The following is a 25,285-nucleotide window of genomic DNA, read 5'->3' as shown; positions in this document are numbered from 1 at the left end:
GTTTATCCGGAATTAATTGTTTTTGTTGTTGTTGTTTCTTTCACTTTAGCAGCTGTCCCGAAAAAGTAATCCAACAAAAATAAAGTCTTTTTATCTCTGCATTTCTCTTTCACATTTCTCTTTGGTATATTACTCGCATTTTAAGCTTTGACTTTTTGTCGTGCTTAAAAGAGAGAAAAATAAATGTATTCACGAAGGATTATTAGCTTTTTTAGAAGAATTTTACGGGTGAATTCCTTATCTCAGTACAATAAATAGTAAATAAAATTCCCTGTCCCTTTATATTATTTGCTATAAAACAACAGACCTGCATTTTCCCAAAAATGATTATATAGCAAAACCTTGTAAGTAATATCTCCCTAAAACACATTTCATATAATCCTTGAATTTGGCTTCAAATAGTGTAACCCTCTCTGCCTCATTTCTACATTAGTTTTTTTACAATAAGTTCCGCTAACTGTTTCCCTTATTTGTTGCAGTCCATAGTTCCTTGCAACGCTCAAATAAAAATGTCGCACAATCCAACAGTAATCCGCAAGGCGAAATCCACTCGTATGGATAAACCCTCGATGACCCAGGCATATCGACAGCAGGACAACGAGTACGGACTGCCCAAAGAGAAGATTCCCAAGATGAGCAACGTTCGACGCACCAAGACATCCAAACAGCAGATGCCAGAACCACCAAAGGATATCGTTCACGACATGAGCAGGATGTGTAATCATTTCGATATGGCTCAGGCCTCCAAAAACGCGGTCAGAGTTGCCGGTGGAGGCAATGCAGCAGTGGCTCCCAAACACCAAAGCAGGGTTCATCTAAGCAACGAACCATCCAAAACTATTCGGCCTCCAGTGACCACAGCTAGTTTTCAAAAACTGACAACCAAGGAGATAAAGGAGCTCAAGGAAACCAAAGATTTCAAGGTATACAAGGAACCCAAGGAAGCCCGAGGCTTGAAGGAACCCAAGGAGTCTAGGGAGCCCAGAGAACACAAGGAACCCAGGGAACCCAGGGAACCTAAGGAACTAAAAGAACCCAAGGAACCCAAAACAAAGGGAGCCGATAAATCACCCAATCTCAGTCATCGTTCTACCCGTTCTAGCACCAACCGCACCAAGAACTATTTTGACAAATACCTAAAATTCGCCTTTGATTTGAGCACTCCTGAGGGTGTGCAGAAACTGGAGGAGCACTTCTTTCCCAACCAATCCTTTGGCCAGAACCCAAATCCAACTGGCAGCTCAAACCTTAAGCGAGAGGGATAAGCTAAGCCCGATTTGAACTATTTCATACAAGCCGAACTATGTCGATCCTAAATTTTCAAGTTTTTTACAAGGTGATCATTAAATTTCAGCAAACATATCTTCTAAAATTATGTTGGAATACTGTGAATACAAATGTTACGTTAGTTAATAAATCTAAATTTATTGCTTTTCTTGTTTATTACAATTATGATTTAAAAAAAGAATTCTGTGCTTTAATTATTAAATAAAAATTTAAGATACGTTTTATCAGTGGAATATTAGCATATGGAAAGGAAATATCTAATGTCCAACTAAATTTAAATTTACATATAATTAAAAAGTGCTAGAGTTTTCCTCCTAAAGGGATTTAGACCCCAGAGCCTAATGAGCGTTAATAACACTTTAGTGAGAGTTTTGCAGAAACAAAAAAACCACTGCACAAAGGCACCATTCAAATAGTGGGTAATGTTTCTGCAGGGCTTAAATGAAATTTATTGTGTGGTCCAAATGCCTCACTCTCTCTTACTTTTTCCCTATGCAAATGTATTTTGCTTTGTTCAACATAAATTCACGCACACAGCCATGTGGGCACCCACACTCTCACACACCTACCAACACACACACACACACAAACTGCTCATTCAGAAAAGCAACAAAAGCTGCGCATTGGGCATTGTAAATCATAATCAAAACAATAGAACAAATGAAGCTAATGTGCCGCATGGAAAACAACAATTGGATGAATGAGTGGCTGAAAGAGAGGATATATATAGATATAGAGCAGGATATACGATCCTGGTAGTGACAAACCATTAAAGCTGGCAAATTAAATTGCGGAATATCTGATAAAGCGATTTGTGTGCTCAGGGAATAGTTTATTGAAACAAGAGTATTACATTTAAATACTTTACCATAAATAAAAATGATCTATTTTAACTCAGGAATTAGAAAAAATGGTAGGATATACAAAAATAGCGGAAAAAATTAAATATATGATTTTTATTTAAAGCAATTGTGATAACATTTAAGGAATTAGATAACTTAAAAGTGTAAAAGAGTTTCCTATTCGTTCTCTTAACTTAAATGAATGTATTATAAACCCTAAATACCAATAAAGAATCATAAGCGTCTGAAGGTTAATTTAGAAATCGAATATTAAGGTGAGTATATTTAGGGTATCTAAGGTATCTAACTATAGCAAATATTTTTCAACAAGAACTGTCAGTGTCTGCTGTTCGATGCCAGGTGATTTACTGCTTGTGCGCATGCATATTTTATTCAATTAATTTTTCTCATTCAAGAAAAAATAATAATAAAATCGTTCATAACAATGGCGCGTAATTAGTGGGAATTGATTTATGCGACTGTCGGAGCATCGATATTACCGAACTGAATGCTTAACAAAACGTGCTTAATGAAATGCAAATAGTGGACAATTGAAGTCTGATTGAATTTCGCGATATTTAAAAATCTTTACCTGCAACGCTGTGTGTAGCTGGTTGACATCGGGTCAGATCTACTTTTTCAAGCATTTGGTCCCCTTCAACCAGCTGTAGCCAGTGGTTGATGACAACGAAATACGAGTGAACAGTGATGAATGGTCAACATATAATATTATATTTAAAAAAAAAATGAAACAATTGGCACACAGAACATTAACGTCACTAAAAATGCAAGCACAATTAATCTGTAAAACTATGGACAATAGCTAAGATAAATATTCAACTTAATCCAGTTATGAAAATATAGTATCCTGCAAAGCTGAATTTATGGAAATTATGGGAAACCTTTTTTATGTACTTTATGTATGCACTGCATTTTTAGATCCTTGATTGTTATTTGCCAACATCGGTCTGCATTCTAATGAAGTTGAACTATGCAAATAATCTTGGCCAGCAGGAATGGTTAACGAAGGGATGAAAATGGCATTGCGATAATTCGGTTCGATGTGATTTTTAACTTATGGGTAAAAAGATATTTAAAAACTGTATTTATACAAGTGATTTATTAAAAAATAAAGCTATTTCTAACAACTGGAGTTGAACTAGGTTGATGTTTAGGTTAAGGTTAATATTATGTTATAAACTAAATAAAAGCATTAATAAATAAATAACTGCATGTTGTTTTGCTGACTGAATTGAGGTGAACATATTAAAATAATAGGTTAATATTTGAAAATTGTGTGATTGGTTTTGATTAATTTTTTAAAGATTATTCTTTATAAATATTTCACTGTCTTTTTGTGAGCTGAAAATTCAATAATCTGGATTATAAAACCCGGATAAGTAATAAAAGAGAATAATACCCCTAAGTCGATTTAACAGATTATCAAAAGCAGTTAGGATTTATCAAAATGCACTTTATCGTCATCCAAATAAGACCAAATGGCGAAATTACTGCTATGCAGACAATTTTCTGCATTTCGGGAAAGCAAATAACTCATTTTCATGTCGAGTGCATTTCGACTAAGAGCATTAAGTATTTACCGATTAAATATTCGCACAAGCACACACAGTCAGCGATGTATTATATGCAAATATTTGATGAAATTCTGGCAATGGCAAATACATGAGCTACGCTCAAGAAAATCAAACAGTTTCCATTATTCAGTGGTATTTCGCTTGATCCCCGGGTTTTTAATCTATTGCTTCGATTTCGATGAAACTCTATGAACGCGGACTATCAAACAAATTGAATTTAATTAATTTTATAGCCATGTGGAGTGGGTATGAAATGGTCACTCAATTAGTTAACAAGCTGCGTTGGCATTTGCACTCTAATCAACTCGACTGCTTCGTCCACAGTCTATTCAGAAAATTTGGCAAATCAAGTGATATGCAAATAGCCCCCTGGAACAAACTACAATTAATAAAATGTCTGAAGAGTGGACTAGGAATGTGGTACAATAAATAATCTGAGCATTCGAGCGTTTAATTTATGAAATCATCTAAGTGTAAAGTTGGAATTTTGCACAGGAATTAGGTAAATGAGCAATACTTGTTTTAGTTTACCTTTAATATTTGGAAAAAAAAAATTACCTTCTGTGGAATAAAATATTTATTTTCTACCTTAAATCTATTCAAAAAATGTTAAATATGTTGCAATAACTACTTTGTAAGTTTTTTTTGAGAACCATTATATAATGAAGATTGGTTATATATCTATAGACTGATTACATAAATCTTAACAGAATATTTAATATTCTTTTTTTTAAGGATTTAAAAGAAAGATTACAAAATAAGATAAAATGGACTTGTAAAAAAGAACCCGCTTCGCTGGCCAAACTTGATCAAAGACAATTTTGGCCCGGCACGTCCATAAATTATTCAATTATGCGCAGCCCGAAACGAATCGAATCCAATCGAATCGAATCGAATCGAGCTGAACTCAACTCAACTGAATTGAAAGTTCAAATTGCATTGAATTTCAAAATGGTCAGTGTTTAATGAAGGCCCGGCGAAATGGAGCAGAAGTGAAAAATAAAATAAAAAAAGCCAAACTCTATCGCATTTTTTTCTGGCCAAGCGAAATTCAATTTAATGTAGATTTACATGCAGTCGTCGAGGTCGAAGCAGTTTTTCTTTATTTTTCAATGGGAACGCTTGACAAATTACCGCAGCGGGGTGAAGTGGATGTGGGTGTGGGTGGATTAAGGTGGTTTTGGGTGGCTGGGGGAGGAATGTGCCTGCGGCCGTGTCATGAAATGAAATCGACATGAAACCAACGTGACCAACGTCATTAATTATCGCCGGCAACGTCGGGCACTGCTAATTACGACATGACCAGCACGCTGGATTCCAGCCTCGTTCCTCATTCCTCATCAGGATCTGAGCTCGGGTCCCCAGTCATTCGTGAAAGGGGGACTATCCAGAATCGTTGGCAACATGATGGCGCACACTTTGCATTTTGGCCTCGAATAAAAAGTGTGTGCGGCCTGCCGCAAATTTATATGATGGTCAAATTGTGCCACACTTGGTTTGGAAAAATATGAACTTTATCTATTGGCATTTCTGCGCTAAAAATATTTCCTTAATGGCTGCAATAAAAAATGTTTTCGCAAATCGTAAGTTTTCAAAAGAATGTTATTCCAATGTTATTATGTTTTTCTTAGAATTATTAAACACCATATGGGCTCAAGGCCTTCAGTTGATATTGCTCATTTCCTCTGTTAGCAAGTAGTTTGTAACTATTATAAAATAACTAATTATAATATAAATTCGTATTGAAATAAATAAATTAAAAAAAAAAAACAACTCAGAATAAAAAGGTCATAATACATAATGATATAAATTAAAAGAACTGGCTAAGAACCCATCATTATAAGATAACTATCTAACAAAACTTTATAAATGTCTAAAAATATAGATACTTTATCTCCCCGACAACCATACATATCAAATCCATCACAAACACACCAATATTTTTATACAGAACCCGATGTTTGCTTCATTTTTCCCCAATTCATTTGACATTGCATTGTGTACCATTTTGTGTAGGAAAATCCTTATCGTAAATCCAAGTGAATTCTGACGAAATTCTGAGGAATCCAATGAAGCGCCAAGGATAATGGAGGAACCTCGAGCAGCAAGATGAAGAGCTGCTGACCGCACCATTCATTTTGTCATTTTGCAAACAAGTCGCTGTAAAAGATAAGTCGCGCCAAGTACGGAACTTAAGCCCCTGAAGCGTGAGATACACACAACAGAAAAAGGACGAGGATGCCAAGGAGTGGCGACAGGAAGTGAAGGAGTAAGAGGATTTCCAACGGGAAGGACTAAGGGAACAGCAGCCAGAAGTACCAGTAAGGACTCGGAGGATAATTTTACGATATTCGACAACATTCAATTGCAATAAGCATATTAACTTAAGGTATTTCTAGCTAATATAAGGTATCTTAAAAATATTAAATTATCATTATTTTGATTACTATAATTATATTTTAGTTATTTAAAGAATTAAATACCTTTTTAATGTACGAATATATTGTTAGGCTATGACAATTTGTAATATTTTGTTATTATTACTAAACTGAAAATATCAAAAACAGAATAAAATAATAATAATTAAAGTAAATTATTCAAATGGGAATTATATTTTTGGCCAAAGGTATAAATAGCTTCTTTCTGATAAACAGGAAGTGGTCGAAAAAGTGCAACATATGCAAGTGGATTTTTGACTACATTGCACTTGGGGCTGGCACTTTCAGCTCGACTTTCAATGAGGCCAAGCGACCGCAAGGAGGGTCCAAAGGACCAAGGACTAAGGACTGTCCCGAGTTGTTTCGTTCCAAAATGTCCAGGAAGATGAATGGTGGGTGGGGCAAAGCAGATGGAAAATGGAGGGAATGGTTCTTGCGGTGGATTATTTTCGGGGTGCGGATGGTTCTGCGGTTATGTCAATATGACGACAATAGGATTTGCCACCATAAGCTTCCTTGTGGTCCTTGATTTCCTAGAACCAGTGGGGAAAATGGGGATTTTCCAGATGCTCTGACGTCTGAAGAGTTCGCTGATAAATGAAATTCGCAAAATAAATGCACTGAAGTGGGCTTCACGCACCCCATTGCTCCCTTTCGCCGCCTGTTTATTTTCCTCTTTGCCGATTGCCCACGTCAGCAGTTCATAAATATGTTGCCTCATTTTGCCGAGTATTATTTTATGCCCACTTGTCAAAGCAAAGTGGAACACAATCCACACCATCCAAAGTAAAGACTGTTGTTGCCGATTATTTAAGGTTTAATAGCCAAATATTTAAGCTAAACTAATTTTTATAGGGTTTATTTGTGGATAAAATAGTGTGGGTCCATTTTTTATATAAGTGGGTTATAAATTTTGTTTGCCTCTTTAATATTTCTGAATAAAATTTGGTAAATAAAATGGATATTTTTCAGCTTTTTCTTCTCATTAGCTGAAATGTTGTTAATATTTTTCCTTTTCAGTCCCATTATGGTTAACCAAATAACTCAGCTTAAAGAAATTCCGTTCTTATTAACCAAGTTTATTTTTATTAATTATAATTCGCATGCAGTTCTGGACGTAAAAGCTGCGCAACATTACTGAAAGACTTTTAAAATGAATTTAAAGAAGAAGTGCCGAAATTACTGATAAATATTCACTGAAGGTTCTATTTTAATTTGAAGAATAGTAAAAGTTATTTAAAAAAGAGACCTTATTTGCCAACATTTTAATCGATTTTTCGATTTATATGTGCATAAAAACATTGAATACATTTTTTGATATATACAATAGTTTAAAATTATTTTAATATGTAATGCGAAAATGTACATAAATGCATAGACTTGGCTATAATTTAAACAAGCAAGCGAAATGTATGTTATTAAAAAAAAAATTTCTTTTACAAACTGCAGACATGTAAGCTTTAATTACTTTGATTTTTGCGACACCCAAACAATTTGTTTCCAATTAAAAATTTTAATTAACCTCAATTTTCTATTAAGTCGACACTCATTTATAGTTATGGATCTCACCTGTCTGTCTGGGCCATTAAAATTGATGGTGGTGAACGCTCTCAGCCGTGCAATTATCGTAGTTTTGTCACTTGCAACATTCGCATTAATTGAAGTGCCACATGAAATATATTCCATTTAATGGTGAGTATTTTAAATAATTTTAAATGAACCGAACACGGTCGTTGCAGAGGGCCATTAAAGATATAATAAGTGGTTGTAAGTTATGGCTACAGTTTTTTAAACCGCAAAATAAGCGTACAAAAATAATAAAGGGTTTTTTTGCATTCAAAGGTATTCCAGTTCATTTCGAGCCGGATCTCTTTATTTATTTTTTTTTCGAGCAAATCTGGCGAAAATAACTCATGGAAAGGACTTTGAAGGCTGAAATCTCAGCAGGTGGATGGCGGAGGATATGCGGAGACCTCCTAATATGGCCATATATCTTCTGCTGACATAACTTTTTATGCCCAAAAAGGACTAAAAGGACTGAGCATGAGATGAGTGCCAGTCCCTGTAGCTGTCGCAGTCGTCGTCCTGGCGGGGGGTGACCTGTAAAAAGGGGCGCCGGAAATACGCTTTACGTTTTACTGAATTTGAAAATTTGAAAATTATTCATGAGCATGTGGAAATTAAATTCAGGTCCACACAAAAGAGATTTATTTGTCCGCCTAGCTCTCATTCGCTCTAAGCAATGAAATGAAATGAAAAGGCAGCAGAACAGGGCCAAGCGGCTATTTATTTGCCTGGAGCTCTTCCATCCTCCATCACCATCTTGAGCTCCGGCTCCCTTATCATCTCCATCTATTGCCTTCAATTTTTTCCCGTCGCCCTTTTAGTAGTTTCTCCCCATACCCTTGATAAGGGTATCCGAGAATATCATAGTCCTATAACAATTTTTGAAATATATAAATTTATTTCACGAAATATATTTTATCTTCAAAACCACTACAAGACACTGTATAAAATTTACAAATTATATTTTTAAATTATCCAATTATATTTTGTAGTGAGCTTTTTAACAACCCTTGCAATATAATATATGTTATAATATTTAACTGCAATAATTGTACAATTGAATCCGTATATTTTTGGCTTGCAGCATCATATAGTTTTTACAATATACTTTATAGTATTCCATCTGCAAGTGTATCAAAAGCCTTGCCTTCCCCATTTATCCGCACTTTTTTGTGATGTCCGACTTATCGCAAGTTTTCCATTATAAAATTAGGTCAGCTGCAAAAATAACTCAACTCAACTATTTTACCAGTCACTCTTTTTATATATATATTTTCTGAGCTGCGGTCGCCGGACAAATATTTAGTCGGCGGGGAGTTTGGCGAGTAGGGAGGGGGGAGGGCAGAATGGGCGGGTCCGGAAAATGGAAAAAATGCTAATTTGTCAGTTTTACGCTGACATTGGTCCGGATCCAAAAGCAGGGACTTGATTCAGTGCCCCAGGAAGAGGACATCCTTCCATGGCCATGGCCAGTTCCCAACCGATCCCATCTGATGTTGGTTTCGTTCGGTCTGTTGTCATAAAAATTGTTTCCATTACATTATGCTGATTTCGTGCATTTATTCAGGCCGACTGCCGCTTGCCTCTTGGATATCTGCTTTGTGGCAACTTAATTTCCATTTTTTTTTTTTGCTGTTTGTCCCGGTTTTCTTTTTCCTCCCATTTTTCATTGCGATTTCCACTAGTGTGTATTTGACCAAAAAGCAATTTCTATTTTCTTCATATCGCACAGAAAAGTTGAATTTGTTGTGCTGCAGATAGCGAAGGCAGCAGAAAAAAGCACTGGTCAAACAATATAATAACTTTTTTTTAAGCTTTTCATATTTTTCGATTGCCTCGGACAAAAAGGAGAAAAATGTCGTTTATCCTGATTTCCGATAATGGAGATTACTTTATAGGTATAGTTCCTTTGGTTAGCTAAGCAGTTGATTTGATTGGTTAGTTTTTTTTTTGGGTCAGACTACTATGTTTTGAGATTGAAAACTGGATGCTCTGTATGAAGTGAAAATGTAGAGTAGATCATTATGAAAGAATAGAAATGAGGGAAAAGAAAATGACTTTCTGTAATTATTTTATATTAGTTTTGGGGATATGTATTAACCTTGCCGCTGTATTCTTACATAAAAAAACATTTGCACAAAAATTTAAAACTCGTTTGCTAACATTTTAATTTAGTTTCTGAAACTTTGGACCAACCCATTGAACCCCTTACCTCAAAGGGGGAAAAATAACCCAAACGAATCGCATCGAACTCATCAAACCGCCAGTCAAATAACCAGTGGCAACAACAACAATAACACATACCACAGCAAAAACGCGGACAACTAACAAACCGAACAACGTGCGATATGCAACACAACCCACTAACAACAACCCAGAACCTTTAGGATAGCGAAAAACGAATAAAAAAAAGACAAACAGGGGAGCTGGTAAAAAAACTGTCACTTTACGCTGATTGCATCAATTGAAGCTCCACTGTGGCGCACGTCCATTCATCATCCGGTTGCTTCATCAACATGATGACATGACAGCGGCGGTTGAGACGACCCACCGATACTGGTACCTCTGCACCACCCACTGAACCACCCAGGGAGCCACCCCCGAAAGACCATCCAGTCCTATCTGTCGCCTTTGGACCTCCCCGATCTACGCATGGCCAAACTAAACGAAGGTTTCCAACTAAAAAAGAAAGGAAAATGTAGAAACAACAAGAAAAGAAAGTCTAGTGTTAAAGCAATATTTCAAATACCCTAAAAAAAATAAATAATTGTTAGTTCCAAAAGTATAATATTTTATATTATATATTATATTTATTTTGAATAGTATTCTATTAGAAATAATTTAACAGATTATTGGTAAACTTAAAATTCTGTATGATATGATCTTACTTTTACAAGGGTACACTCAGAAAAAAAATCAAGTATTTCGTGCTTGAACCTAGTATTTTCGGTGTCAAAACTTCGCCAAGCATGGATAATACAGAACCCGAGAACAAAATACTTCTTTCGAGCACGAATTTTCAAGACCGAAAATACTAGATTTAAGAACCTTTCGGTCTTCAATCAAGTATGAATAATTCTTAAATCAAGTCATATTGGGACTAAAAACAAGAACGATTTAATAATAAAGTAAGAAAGTTGCAGGCATGATTTAAGGACGAATAGTTCTTAAATCAATATATAAATATTATGAAATTAAAATGAGTTTTTATTTTATGCTAGTAAGAGAAATTAGTATTGGAAACTGAAACGAAATAAATGAGATATATATAAATAATATTAATATTTTAAGTTTACTTACGACTTGCCGCTCACGGGCATTAACACCGTCTAATTTATGCGCCTTATATACCGAGTACTTTCAGAATAAACAGTTGGGAATTATTACAGTTGGCACACATTAAAATTCCAAAAAGTGCTCAATATGAGAATTTTTTGAGCACGAACGTTCTTAAATGTTAAGCATGCAATTTTTCTTAAATCAAGGCTGTTTGTACTTGTTTTTAGCACGGTGTTTTTCCCTGAGTGTATACACGAAAATGACGAAACAAAAATGAGTAAAGAGTGAAAAGTTTGCAACTTCATTTCGTGTTTTCGGGTGACAGGGACGGGTCTTTTGGAAGGGGTTCGGCACACAAAGAAAATAACGGATTCTTGCGCAAACAGAGGACTAAACGAATTTCGAAAATAGAATTACAACTTTTTCGCCCAGGACGAAGAAGAAGGCACTGGGAACAGGATGTCTAGAGCAAATTTGTCCGTTCGCTTGTTTCCCGAAAAGAAATTGGCGCTTGTGTTCCTCAAATTAGTGCAACAAAATGAATGGCGGTGTTAGCAATAAAAATAGCAGCAAAGGAAGCTATAAGCTTAATGCTGAGTTAAGATACTCTTTGCCAAGCGGTTTTTATTCTTATAGCCAGGGATACACCTTAGAAGTACCCCACTGTGGATCGCAACCATTAGACTGTGAATAATTGGTATTCCTATATTTACACTCAAATTATAAAATTCGTTCAACATATTTAATATATATACACACGTAGATTAAAACATTATATTATTTAAACAATCATATTAAGTCAGTCCCAGATTGGTGTGTCCTATATTAAAAATGGATTAGCCTTTAGTATAATTTCCAAACTTAACTGCTAGTCATAATTACTCATTTAAAACCAAGCAAATCTTTTCAACATTTCAAAAAGTGGTTTTTTGCATTCAAGATATTGTAAGATACATGTTGACAGTAGCACGGTTAATATCGTAGGCAAACCAATTGGAATGAAAAAGATAACCGCCATGAGGAAATGGAAGAACATCTGTTAGTTTTGTATCTAGAAAATTGGTGTTGAGTTTGTCCAAAATAATATCGTGCTGCAAGCAAACAGGGTATTCGTACAGAGATTTGTTAATAATAATCAGACTTACATCATAGGGACAAGAATGATTCATGTTGGAGTGACTTCTGAATAAACTGTAAATGTAACCAGCAACTGGATTAGATTTCTGGTTTTTTAAATATTTGCAGGCATCGACTGTAACGTTGTAGAGAAACGGTTTATAGCCATTTAATCTCTGAAATATTGACACGTTAGCCTGAAAGAAAGACAATTTAATGGTAATAAATAGTATAAATTAATATAGATTTACAAACTTTTATTTTGGTGACGGGCTTTTTTAGCAACTTCACTTTGACGGATAAATACTTATATGTGCGATTTACTGATTTTAGTAGGCAATAGTCAAACTCGGCGAAATCAGGGTCATGGGTAATGCACTCAACGTTGGTAAACTCCACTTTGGACATAACCTGGAACACCATTCAAATGCGATCTTAATTTTTTTTCATTTTTAAAAAATATTTCTTACTTGTTTTATTAAATACAAAAAAATAACAAATTGAACGAGACGAATATGAAAACCCATCTTCGACGATGCACCGCTTCATTGTCAATGAACGATAACCAATTTATGTTCGGCAATAATTATATCGATTAAAAAAGCCCGTATTTTTCATTATCTCGAAATCATCTAATGACTCTGCCCGCTAAATGGGGAAAAATCAGCTTAGTGAGTTTTAGGAACTATTAAACAGAATTATTATACAACAGAAATGTTATATGTTTGTGGATCATCGATTATATAAATATTCTATTTTCAGGGTGTGATTTGTCATTGTCTAATTTATTTGAGCAAACAGATATTAACCAAATCGGTCATAAGTGACAATTATCAGTTGTATGACTGCACACATTATTATAGCCTTAAAGCCTGATTTTTTACGTAAGTACTTAAGCCCTTTCGAAGAGTACAAGGTACACGCCAAATGCAAATTTTAAAGCTAGGGCTAGAACACGTTCGGTCTTCCCCTAGCCCCTTGTCCCCCATTTATGTGACCCTGACTGTATCCAGGTATTGTTGCAGAGAATGGAAAGCTAAAATCTCACAGCTTCACATGACCAGGACTTTTACCCTGGCTAATTCCTTTATTACGATTCGTTAGAGCCGAGGCAGGCTTTTGGTCCAGGGCAACAACGCCGGCAATTGGCCAAAAGTAATCAGGCAAAGGAAAATGAACCTTTGAGGAGGGGTTACTAACACCTTTTCAAACCCATTCGGCCAACACCCCATTCCAGATAAACCCATCCGTAGACGAAGTCGAAAAGTTGAGCAGCTTAATTGCTTTCATTTGGCTTTGCCACTCGATGCATCAATATGACGTTGATTCTTAATACGGCCAGAGGAGAAATCAGAGCGAGTTGGTAAGAATGGGTAGCGCTGCTCCGTTGGCTACGAAGAAATTTTCCAGTGCACTTCACTTGGCAAACAATGATGCAAGAAATTGATTTTCAACAAGCTCAAGCTGAAGTACCCTTCACCCGATCCCCCAGCAGCCCCTTTTTCCACCCACCACACCGCTTTTCCAACCCCCCATTTTCCACTTGAGGGCGGCACCGTCTGCCTGGATGATGAAACGTTGTCTAAGACAATTGCTTTTTGGCCAAAGTGCAAGAAATAGATAAAATTAGTGAGGGGCGTGGCTGCCTCGAAAGTGCTCCTTGACAATTGAGGAAAGGAAAAAGGACTTTCTCTTGAGTGGAGGAAATGCAATCCTCGAGCAAACTGCAACCTCGGCCAAATCCCAAATGGCAAATCCCTTTTCTTCACACAATTCTCCCATTTGTTTTGTGTATAAAATATATTTAAGCCACACATTTAGTTTAATTGGTTTTATTTCCATTGGTTTTTCACAAGCTTCCCTTCTTTCCCTTGAAGCAAGTGCATTTGCATAATGGGCAATTATAAATAGCTCTCTCGTATTTTTCTTTCATTTACCTGGACGCAAGTTTTACCTGCTCGCTATGTTAATTAAAAATTATTGTAATTTTTTAACGCGTAATTATGCTTAAGCACACGACCACTGGCCCTGCATTTTATTTATTGAAAGCCCTTTTTTCCACGCACACGGCCACGAAAATTTCATTAACACAATGGCCCGGTTACACTCGCATTCATAAACCACGATATATGAGCCTGATGCAGAGGAAAATGCATATAAGGTGCCATCAGCAGAAAGAAAAAGAGATGTACCCTTCAGCAGACAATTCATTATTATTTTAATGGTTGTTTTAAATTCATTTCCATTTTTTTGTCATTCGTTTTAAAACTCAGATCAGAAATTTAATCAACAAGCTTGTGTTATATTAAAGACAAGGATACAATAGAAAATAAATACGTATCTCCAAACCACATACGTTTTTGAAGCTTTTCTGGCATTTCGTGGATATGAATTATGATATATTTGATAAATTTAATTTTAAATATATTAATCTAATAATTTAAAAAATTTGGCTTTTAAATATAAAATTTATTAGTTGTACAACGCAAAAGTAGTGTTTTTAAATACAAATATAGAAGTATAACAAACTAAATTCAAATTCCAGTGAGATTAAAAATGACTGAATACTGTGTTACAATTTTGCACCATTGTTTCGTATTGTTCTCTAACTTTAATGCAAATTTTGAGACCTGGTCGAAAACGTCTAAATTCCAGATGGTTGCCCGTTATTTCGGCGGCAAGCCCATCATCGATGGCTTAGTTTTCCCAAAACAAAAAGCCTGCCAGGCAACAAAAGCACGTACACAGTGGTATCTGTTACACACATGCACGGTTTCCCCACACACAGATACACCCGCACAGAGATACAAACTCGGAGGAATTGTCATTTCACAATGCAGCCGTGAATAATAGGCCGACCCAGATGAGGTGCATTAACGAAATGAACCGCATCGCAAGCCATAACAATATTGCATACTCCTTCCCAAGCACCGACAAAAGCCACACACACGCACATTGAACAAAGCCCATGCGGCGTATGCGTAATGCGAGAGCTTTAACATTTCGAAAACTACGTGGGTTGGGGAAAATAGAGTGAGGAAAAGTCCCCGGGGAAGATAAGAACTGTAGTATGCAGACCGGCATAATTGAATTTTAGTGCCGAACTAAATAAATTAAAACTTTTGCCAATCGGCTGGCAAACATATATAACCCAACCCAACCTTTGGCCATTAAGTGCAGGAAGTGCAAAAAAATGGGTGTTGAATATTTCAAACAAAAGTGAAAACATAATAGTTTGGATTACCATTTCAAATTTCAAATTTACTCGGGGCACCATAACATTTTTTTAAAGATAAATACATAGAAAATTTATAAAGCAAACTACAAATTTACAAATGAATTGCGAAATTACTTCTAATAATTATATAAGTTGTTTTTTAAGTGGTACATGCTTTTCCCGATAGCATCTACAATCGGGACCAAACTGAAACTCTCTGCATTCGTATATCATTCCTTCGGGACAGAAGCGTTTATCCTTATCGGTGATTGGACGACATCGACAAATCAACCTTCCCTGGTAAAAGACACACTTGTGTTGCTCCCACCAGGTGCATTTAAGAGGTTTTGCACCCAAAGCTAAATGCCACCAGCATCCGAGAATAAACAGCCATAGAAACGATCGCATTCCCAACCGTCAACCAACAAATAACAGTTCAGAACCCAAATGTTAGCTACCAGGTGGATCGAATTGTATACAAAGCGTGGCAAATGTAAGACCTTTTAATAAGATTCGAAGGGCAATCTTTTTATTAAAGAAATATTTTATTTAACCAATGATAATCATACTTTATATTTTGGGTTGTTGGGGATTACAGAAATGTTTGAGTTCTTAAAACTTTCAATAGACCCAAGAACTCTACGATTAGACTTAAACATGCACATAATTAATATTTAATAACTTATTTATAAAAATATTTTATTAAATTCAAATGTAGAAACACCTTTAAGTTTTTAGAAACTTAACTCACACGATAGCATCTACAATCGGGACCATGGGCTACTTCTTTGCAGGAGTACTTCATACTGGGTGGACAATCGCGATAGGTTTTGTTCAGATATATAGGACGGCAGGCGCAAAGTTTTTTGCCCTTCCAAATAACACACTTGGCCTGCGTTTGCCATGTGCACCGTAGCTTTTTGTAGTCGGCCATGGTGGAACAACTGCAGAAGAACAGAATGATCAGACATTGGATTAAATGCAGTTTCATTGGATACTCCAGAACAGCTACGAAATGCTTCAAAGTTAGCTTCCACCTAAATAATGCGAAGCAAATGCTCCATATACGTTGTGGAATCGTTTAACGATAGGTCTTACACTGCGGAACATTTTTTGTAAGTTCTGATTATGGAAAATAATGAATATAATAAATTATAAGAAAAAAATCATATTTATAATGCATTAGGCAATAGTGCTAAGAAATTGTACAACATTTAATGAACCTTGCGGTTATAAAATTGAATTTTCTTGTATAAGGTATAAATATAATATAATATATTATAACATAAATACAATGTACACTTTTTTTTAATTCAGATTTTGTCGTGTCCTTGCTATATATATGTTCCTTGAAATGTACAATATTAACAAAAAAGGCATTTATTCAATACATAATAAAAACTTACTCATCCACTATAACTTTTTGCGAGTAATATGAATGAATATAATATCTGAATATTATTACCCAATACCCCTCTGATATTTTTCGCAGTTTCCTTCCGTGCAGTTCAGCAAAAGGGAAAATGATTCGCAATCTCTTATTAAACGAGACCAATTAGGCTCCGCTGCCCTTACCCTAATTGGAAAATTAATAAACGAGGCCTGGGAGGACGGCAAAACGAGGGTCCTGCGTCCTGTCCCATCGGAAACAAATCGCATTTCATTCAATTGTCGATCAGCTTTGCTGATTGAAAGCAAGCTGCATCGGCAGCTCAAAATCAAACTCAAACAGCATTGGAGTTTCTTCTTTCAGGCTGACGAAAATTGCTCGTTTGCACATGAGCTCAGCTGGAAATTGCAACGCGAAACACGTAGAAATGCGGTGGAGGCGATGGAGATTTCGAAGGGAAGGGGGATTTGAGTCGTGGCCAAATGATTGGCCGTGTCAGAAGAACTTATCATGCATTTCCCCAACGTCCTCTGATGGTTCAGTTCTCCCTTATCGGTAGAACGATGGAATTTCAATTACGCTCGAAAAATGCTTGATATCCCTCAAGCCAAAATTGCGAAACTACCAATATTTCATCTTTCTTTTCCTGGGTTATTGAGTAAGCCCACAATTGACTACCAATTTCAGTGGCTAAGAAAATATGAATTTGATCTTAAAAATTTTAAAGCCATTAACACAGCATTCAATTATGTGTACCGAAAACAGCCGAAAATAGATTCATAAATCCTTAAAACATTGTTAGTTCGAACTAAATACATAAACAAGGGGAAAAAGAGCAATAAATATTGAATAAAAAAATAGTAAAAGAGAACTAATGGCAGCGACAATGCGCCGCAATTACGAAAATAGTTGAAAACTGTGCGAACGACAACGGAAAAAACAGGGACATAACCAACCGAGAATACCGGTTAAAGTATAGTAAATATTTTGCACCAAAAGCGGAAAAAGGAACAACTATATATGGAGATGTGGGAATGTGTGTTTTAAAAGCGCTGTGGCATCGTTAATATTTTTCCTGCCAACTGTCAGACAACAAAACCCACAACAACAACAACGACAAGTTGGCCAACACGCATACGCCGCGTACGCCGGGGCTAGGGGGCCAAAATGCCCTGGTGCAGGGGGCGTGGCACTCGGGATTGGCAATGGGAACAGCAATTTTTTGGTCCACGAGCATGCGGCAAAAATTAGTAGCGAAGCGAAACAAACACAAAACACACGACTGACAACGGAAATTGTTCGAATGGCAGAGGAAAAATCGACGCAGCAATGGCAAAAACGTGAAATCTCAAATTAAAAACTCCACAATCAAAGAAATAGCAAAAAAAAACTGTTTTATTTTAAAAAATTATATATTTAAACAAAAAAAAATCTTAACACTTTTTAATAAGCTCAAAACATTTGTAATATAAATAACACAACAAAGACATTATTGAAAATAATCAAATTTGAAACCCAAAGGTTATAATTTGCGCTTAAAATACATCGACTTTATAAATAAAATGTATTAACATTTTAAATACGCTAGTATGATAAATTATATGATGATAATATCAACTTTAGCCAGGAAAGTAGTTAATATAAAGTTAAGTTTTGGTACTCCAGCATCCCCTTTCACAAAAGAGTATAGATATGTTTATAAAGAAATAACCTTTACCAACCTATTTTATAGCACCAGACATGGCGAATGTAATGTAACTGCAGGGCAACCACAGCAAATATTGAAAAACAACAAATGGCGAAAACTTATCTAGTAAAATGGCGCAACAGCAACCATGAAAATAATGTAAGCAGAAATGCTGATAAAAATTGCCAAATGTTTTGTATGTTTTACATGCTTGTTTATGTTTGTTTTTGCCATAGCGGATGGTGTTTTAAAAACAGCTCCGAGGTTTTAGGATTGCAAATATATTTCCAGGAAACGCATACATTTGGTTTTTTTACAAAAGCCTAAAGAAGATAATACAATTTTATTTTTAAACAAAGGAAATTATTTTATATGAAACAATAGTGGCTATATTGGTAACTACGACTTTAAATTAAACTTGAAATAATCTTTTTGTACATAAACCCACAACAACTCTTGGGAGCTAAGCCAAAATCAATGCAAATCGTTAAGGAAAATAACCCATTCTTCGATTTTCTAGAGCCATTCTTGGGGCCAAAATCACTGGCAGCCACAAGAAAATACCCAACCTTTACCGCCTGATTATGAGTCCAAGTTTTTCGTTTCGCTTATTGCGAAAGTTTCCGCTTGCCCCATCGGCTGGGTTTCCGGTGTTTCGGTTTCGCTCTGGCTTTGCTTTGCTTTTTGGCCTTTTGATTTTATTATTTTTCCATTTGCAGCAGATTGGCTTAGGCCCGGCCAAAGGAACCCAGGAGAGTGCTCGACTTCTTAGCTGCCATCCCCGTGGGCAATTTGGGAGCCATTTGTTTGGCCCCTTCCCTCACCTCTTCCTTCTTTCTTTTTTGGCCCAAAAAAATGTCAAAGTATTTGATGAAAACTTGTTTAAGCAAATGGCCAACATACACACAAAAAAACTATTGGGTGAATTGACCAATACAATAGTTAATTGGACCGAACCCATCGAATTGTAAATTTGATCAATAAGAAAATACACACAATTTAATATTTTATAAAAGTTATATGATTAAATAGAAACCAAAGAAACAACAAAATATATATCACTATTTTGAATAGTTGTTAACCTTTTTTTATATTTACCTAACAATCCGTAATGGTCAACATTACTCAAAACAAATATAATTCCAAAACGTTGATTTAATCATATGCGGAAAATAATTATATAAAGCAACAGGATTGCTTTTTTTATTTTATTATTTTTTAAATATGAAACTGTAAGCTATGAAAGGCTTAAAATTGTATATTATTTTCTAGCGGAAAGGAATTCATAAAATCAGTTACTGAAACTAACATACTAAAAATTGTTATTAAGTCCCAAATAAACTAGAATATATTTTGCACATGCCAAAAACAAACACATAGCCTATCAAATATGGAAATTCCATTCAATATTTTCGAAACCGACAAATATTTCTAGCCAAATATTTCCCCACGAGCTTAACAGTATCACTTTAGGAATTGTGTAAATATTTCATTTACAATTTTTGCTGCAACGAGTACCATTTGCTTAGGGTATATTTTTAATTACCATAGTTGCATTTGGCCAAAAAATGCCAAATGCAAAAGGCAAGCGCAACAACAAATTCAATTGCAACTTTTTGCAAGAGTAAACAACAAGCCAAAATAAAGGCGAAAGCCCCAAAAAATAATATGGGGGAACACGCAAATTGTTAAGCTTCTTGTAAGCCGCAATGCAAATGCGGCTTTAATCAATTAAAAAATTTTTGCCACTGGCAAAAAGTTGCCATGTGTATGTGTGTGCTGGGGAAAAACAAAGCAAATCAAATACCGGATGGGAGGATAAAGGGGTGATTTTTTGGGGAAGCACGGGGCGTATGAGCAACTTTTGCGGCCTGTTCCCCCAACGTTCCTTAACTGTCATGTTGGCCAGGCTTTTGCCAAAAATTTCAACTTTCAGGCTCTTGCTGTTGTTGTTGTTGTTGTTATTGTCTCTGCGGTCTGTTGGCTTGACTTGACTTTTGGTTTTTCCCTGAGCCCTGCTGAATCCTTGGTCCTGGCCCTGTTTGTCCTTGCCTAATGTTGCTCATCATCGCATTGTTGTTGCCGCGCTGAGTCTTATTTATGCGACATTGTTGCCGTTGTTGCTGCCGCTATATGCAAAGATAATAAGATAAATGTTCTCCAAGGACTGGCCGACAGCGTCGTTGCTTATGCGACCAGGACATTTGCACAAATGTTTTGTGATAATAAATATTACTCAGTGCCCCATCACCGGGACCGGTCTTTGGTCTTTGGTCTTTTGGTCCTTCGGTCCTTGGGTCCCCTTAGTCCTTGGGCCAATGTTTAGGGACTGGCTTGCGGTCGTCCAGCAAATGGCAACAAAAGAGCTGCGAGCTGGCGTGGGAATAGCTGATATTTTGAAAAATGTTGCATTTACTTTTGTATCATGTCTGCGCTGCGGTCACGGATCCCGCTCATAATTTATAAACACCCTGCATTCGGTAATTGAAATTTACTTTTAAATTATATTTCCGATTCGGCCTTGTCTACATTTCCAGAAAGATATATCAAATGCTTTATAATTATAGATCCCTTTAAACCTGACTTAGCTATTTATCTCACCATTTAAGCATTTAAAACTAAGCATTTATTAAATTCCCCAAACTTTCGTCTGAACTTTTTCTCGCATATTTTTTCTAACCAGCAACACTTCAGACTAATCCAACTAAACTTTCAACTTATCATTTTGTAGTTTGCAACTATTTTTGTTTTAGTTAGTTGGATGTTGGAAAGGAAATCATATTAGGCGTACATGAAGGGGTCTTCCTGAAACTTATTTTCTAATGAATTTTTAAAAACATTTCGGAACATTTGGGAGCATTGCGTTGAGGCCATAAAAGCGAAAAACGAATTTGCATAATTGGCATGTGCCGAGTTTTTGGGCAACCGCAAAAATATATTAACATGAGCTAGATTTGAAGCCAAACTTTTGAGAATATATGGCCAATGTTCATAGGTATGTGTTAGTTTAATTGTTCAATTTGTGGCCAGCTAATTTTAAATGAAAAGCAATTTGGCAAGCATAGAATGGGAATCATGACTTTAGAAACTTAATTCCCAGTTAAATGATTTTAAATTCAAAAATTAAATACCTTTAAGAAATAGCACTGAGATATAGATTTACTATATCATCTTTAATTTATTTACTGTTCTGCTTTATCAGCTATGTTGTTTTTGGCCTGTCTCCTACCCATATAAAAATTGATTAAGAAAATTGAGTGAAATGAAAGGGGCTCGTAAAAGAGAACTCGTCAACATAAACAGCAGGAAATAAGTGTGCCGGAATGGATCATAAAACCAATTGGTCATCCTCCCCGAAAACCGGCGGCCAATGGAGTGCAAAATACACCCAAAAGTCTGGGGGGCTCGATGAAAAATGTATGCCTCACGTGATGGCCGGCGACACAAAAACAAGCATACAGAAACCAACTGCGAAAGGGAAATGAAAAACCGTAATCATTTAAATGAAATTCAGAGGAGGAAAAGCCCTGCGAGGAACCTCTGATTATCTGAGGAACTGGGGAACTGAGGAAGTGGCTGTGGCTGCGTCAGTGGCAGTGCTGCCAGTGGCATCATCAGTTTAACTCGGACAATGAAGCCAAGCGAGTGAAAAATTACAATTGTCACAACAGCAAATCGGTTTTTCATTGCTGCGAGACTTTTCACGGCGCATTGAAGTTGATATGAAAATAATTGCATGGAAATTCTCGCCAACCGGGAGATCTATATCTCACGTTTTCCACCTCTCAACCTCCATCTCTCTCTCTCTCTGTCACTTGGAAAATCATTAATCTTTGGCGAAATCTTGCGGCATTACGTATACGACGCGTTGGCCACCGACGAGTTTAATGAGTTAATTTTCAATTCCATTGGCGCGGCGGAAAACAGAGGAAAAATGCAAATTTTACACCGCCCGGCATCTTGCATTCCATCTCCATTTCCATCCGCTTTCCAACCACCCAATCCACCCCATTCATTAGCCATTAGAGCTCCATTATGCGTTGCATGTTTAATTATGGATCCTTTGGTTGGGAAAATAAAGAGAAAAGAGGGGAAAATGACCGGCAGAAGTTTAAGAATTCCATTAGATAACAGCTTTGATGACTTTCAAGTGGCTCACTGGCATTTATGGTCTGGTTTGCCTTCGATTGGCTCATCGACTATTGATTGCTGGATATTGATGGTGATTGCATCCGTCCAGGGCTCTGGATCCATTAACGATGCCATTGTAAGCGTGTTATCAAAGGGCTCGGTCCGGCCAAGTTTTCAATTCCATGTAATACCTATTTGTTGGGAAACTTGAAGTAGTGGCTTACTTATTTCAACTGTGTAATCATTGTTAGGTAAATTGCCTGTGATTGTGTTAGGGCTTTTACTGGTCAATAAAGCTGGCTGAGGGTCTCAAGTCCTTTCGATAAGCGAACACAAAACAAACAAAGAACCCTTTAAAATATAATATCACAACCCTTAACACTCCGAAAATATTTTAAAATGCTTGTTCATCCAATTAAGATTGTAAAATATGAGCTTAACATATAAAAATAATAAAGAGAAATTCTTATTCCGAGCTCTACGAGAAACGTTCATTGACGAGATCTATTGTTAATGTTAAGTCCCATCGACGATTCGGCGGCTCTTAAGCTCCGAAGCCAGCAGCCAAGTAATTAAAAAATATACGCAAATTACTGGACAGAATGGAAACAACAACGGCAATGCCAATGGCAATCATTATGATTGCACGAACGTAATGCAATTTAAAGGCCAACAAACAGGGGACATGAAACAGAAACAGCCAGCAGAGTTTGAAGTGTTGCAGATATTGGTCAAAAGTGCTGCCGCCAGATTTTAAACCGTGCACTGAAATATAAAGGTATCCAAGACTTTAAAGGGAGCTCAATATTATCCCTTAAAAATGTATAAGTGTTATATTTTTTTTTGCAAATTGTAAACTGATTTGTAGCATTTTAAAACCTTTTTATTGAGGGTGTTTTTGAAAATAGATTAGACATTAAGAAGTAGAGACAAATTACTTTTCCAAAACACCATTTCATAGATATTAACAACAATTTTGTTATTTAGAAACACAATTTAATTCAAGTAATTACTTATTAAACAGTTTTTTGGATTAGTTTAATTAATAATTATATGTCCTTATTTAAATTTAATTGGTTAGTATTAGTGGCTATTTCAAATCACAGAGTTCTGGAATAATTTCTACAAAAATTAATAAAATATAGAACATTTCTTTTGAGTGTAGAGGTGAGGCGGAAAACAGCATTCGAGGACAAAAGCCACACGAGAGATAAACGCCCACATGAGCTGTTATCACGCAGGACACAAAAGAGGTGGGTGCAGGAGGGGAATGGGACGAATAAACTGATGGACGGGCGGCTACAAAGTGCGTTCACATAATAATAATGGAAATAATTTAACTTATTGGATTTTAATGGGATTACACATGCGCAACATGGCCAGTGCGGGTATTAAAAGTTGGTCAACTTCTGTAATGGCCCTTGGCCAACTCTCGGGCCCAGCGGAAATGCCAGTTGACCAACGATGATAACGGTAATGATAATGATGATGCTGATGGCCTCCGGTTGGGGGAGTGGTAGGATTAAAAGGGGTGTGGCAGATCGGGGCAATGCAGCTGAGCGGTCCATTTGAGACTGACTTATCGATTATTCTTGCTGCAGCTCACACTTTAATAAAATATTTTGATAAGGAAATCAACCAAATTAAGTTAAAATATTATAATGATCAGACCAGAACTTAAAATGGTTTAACGATAAATGTTGCTGACATAAAACATTAAAGAAATTTACAAAAAGTTTTTTTTTGTTGGTTGTTTTATTTTATAAATAGAAATTATACTCCTAAAATAACAAATACTGTTGGTCTCAATATTAACCAAAAAGTAAACTTATTTAACTAGTACATATTTTTGGGAAGGGTGTTTTGTAAAAAAGAGCTACCCTACTCATGTTCAAAGTTATCTGCTGTAGCCCCCAAAATGCCAAAACTGCCACTGGCTGGCAATTTTTCGGCTTGGGCATTTTCATTTGAAAACCGCACTGGTCTGGCGTCTGATGTCTGGATGTCGGGTGTCTGACCTACTGCCAGAGGGCCTAACTTTAACTGCCGTAGTTACATTTACGGTTGGGTCCGAAAAGAAAAAAGTTTTGCCGTCAGCCAGTCGTCATTTCCATGCCCAACGTCATCAAGGGAAACAGCTAGAACCAACAACCACCACATGGACCGCAACTAACCGACCACATCATTTCCAGGCGCAAACTACCGGCTGTGAGTTTCCCCCAGTATCCATTGCCATGTCGGAAAGATATTGCTGGGATGGGATTGATACATTTATACCAACCGTTAGCTCTACATAACAGATATACCTATTTCAATATAGAAAATATGAATTGTGAAAGAAAGTAAGTGGGCTTAAGTACGGAAGTATGTTAATAATATATACTAACTATATCTTAATAAGCAGAGATTATTTACATTTTATTATTAGAAAATATTGAAACAACACAGCTATCAACAGAATAATACATAGTTACACACTTTACAACTTACATATGCAAGCTTTTAGTAATATAATTCGCTTTGCAGATTTCCACGTATTTTTATACCCGTTACTCGTAGAGTAAAAGGGTATACTAGATTCGTCGGAAAGTATGTAACAGGCAGAAGGAGGCGTTTCCGACCCCATAAAGTATATATATATTCTTGATCAGGATCACTAGCCGAGTCGATCTAGCCATGTCCGTCTGTCCGTCTGTCCGGATGAACGCGGAGATCTCGGAAACTATAAGAGCTAGGC

The 25,285-nt window shown here is 36.2% G+C and overlaps 2 protein-coding genes across 2 annotated transcripts; one reads left to right on the top strand and one right to left on the bottom strand.

The window, feature by feature from the left end:
• The first annotated feature begins 385 nt into the window (after positions 1–385).
• LOC119547502 lies at positions 386–1,423 on the top strand. Its single transcript, XM_037854394.1, has one exon. The coding sequence runs from the start codon at positions 510–512 to the stop codon at positions 1,263–1,265; it is 756 nt and encodes a 251-aa protein (XP_037710322.1). The 5' UTR covers positions 386–509; the 3' UTR covers positions 1,266–1,423.
• A 10,519-nt stretch (positions 1,424–11,942) lies between these two features.
• LOC119548144 lies at positions 11,943–12,531 on the bottom strand. Its single transcript, XM_037855242.1, has 3 exons — positions 12,379–12,531; positions 12,153–12,320; positions 11,943–12,098 (listed from the first exon to the last, which is right to left on the bottom strand). The coding sequence occupies exons 1-3, from the start codon at positions 12,529–12,531 to the stop codon at positions 11,943–11,945; spliced, it is 477 nt and encodes a 158-aa protein (XP_037711170.1).
• Positions 12,532–25,285: the final 12,754 nt, after the last annotated feature.

Source organism: Drosophila subpulchrella, chromosome 2L, assembly GCF_014743375.2.
Source record: "Drosophila subpulchrella strain 33 F10 #4 breed RU33 chromosome 2L, RU_Dsub_v1.1 Primary Assembly, whole genome shotgun sequence".
Taxonomy (NCBI): domain Eukaryota; kingdom Metazoa; phylum Arthropoda; class Insecta; order Diptera; family Drosophilidae; genus Drosophila; species Drosophila subpulchrella.
Note: the sequence above shows the minus strand (reverse complement) of the source record. Positions and strands in the feature narration are given on the sequence as shown.

What these genes read in the sequence shown, in the direction of transcription:
- LOC119548144 (XM_037855242.1), bottom strand. Translation starts at nt 12,531, where the DNA reads ATGTCCAAAGTGGAGTTTACCAACGTTGAGTGCATTACCCATGACCCT. An exon ending in AGCCCGTCACCAAAATAAAA is followed by an intron (nt 12,321 to 12,378) that starts GTTTGTAAATCT and finishes TCTTTCTTTCAG; the next exon opens with GCTAACGTGTCAATATTTCA. An exon ending in ATCATTCTTGTCCCTATGAT is followed by an intron (nt 12,099 to 12,152) that starts GTAAGTCTGATT and finishes GTTTGCTTGCAG; the next exon opens with CACGATATTATTTTGGACAA.
- LOC119547502 (XM_037854394.1), top strand. Translation starts at nt 510, where the DNA reads ATGTCGCACAATCCAACAGTAATCCGCAAGGCGAAATCCACTCGTATG.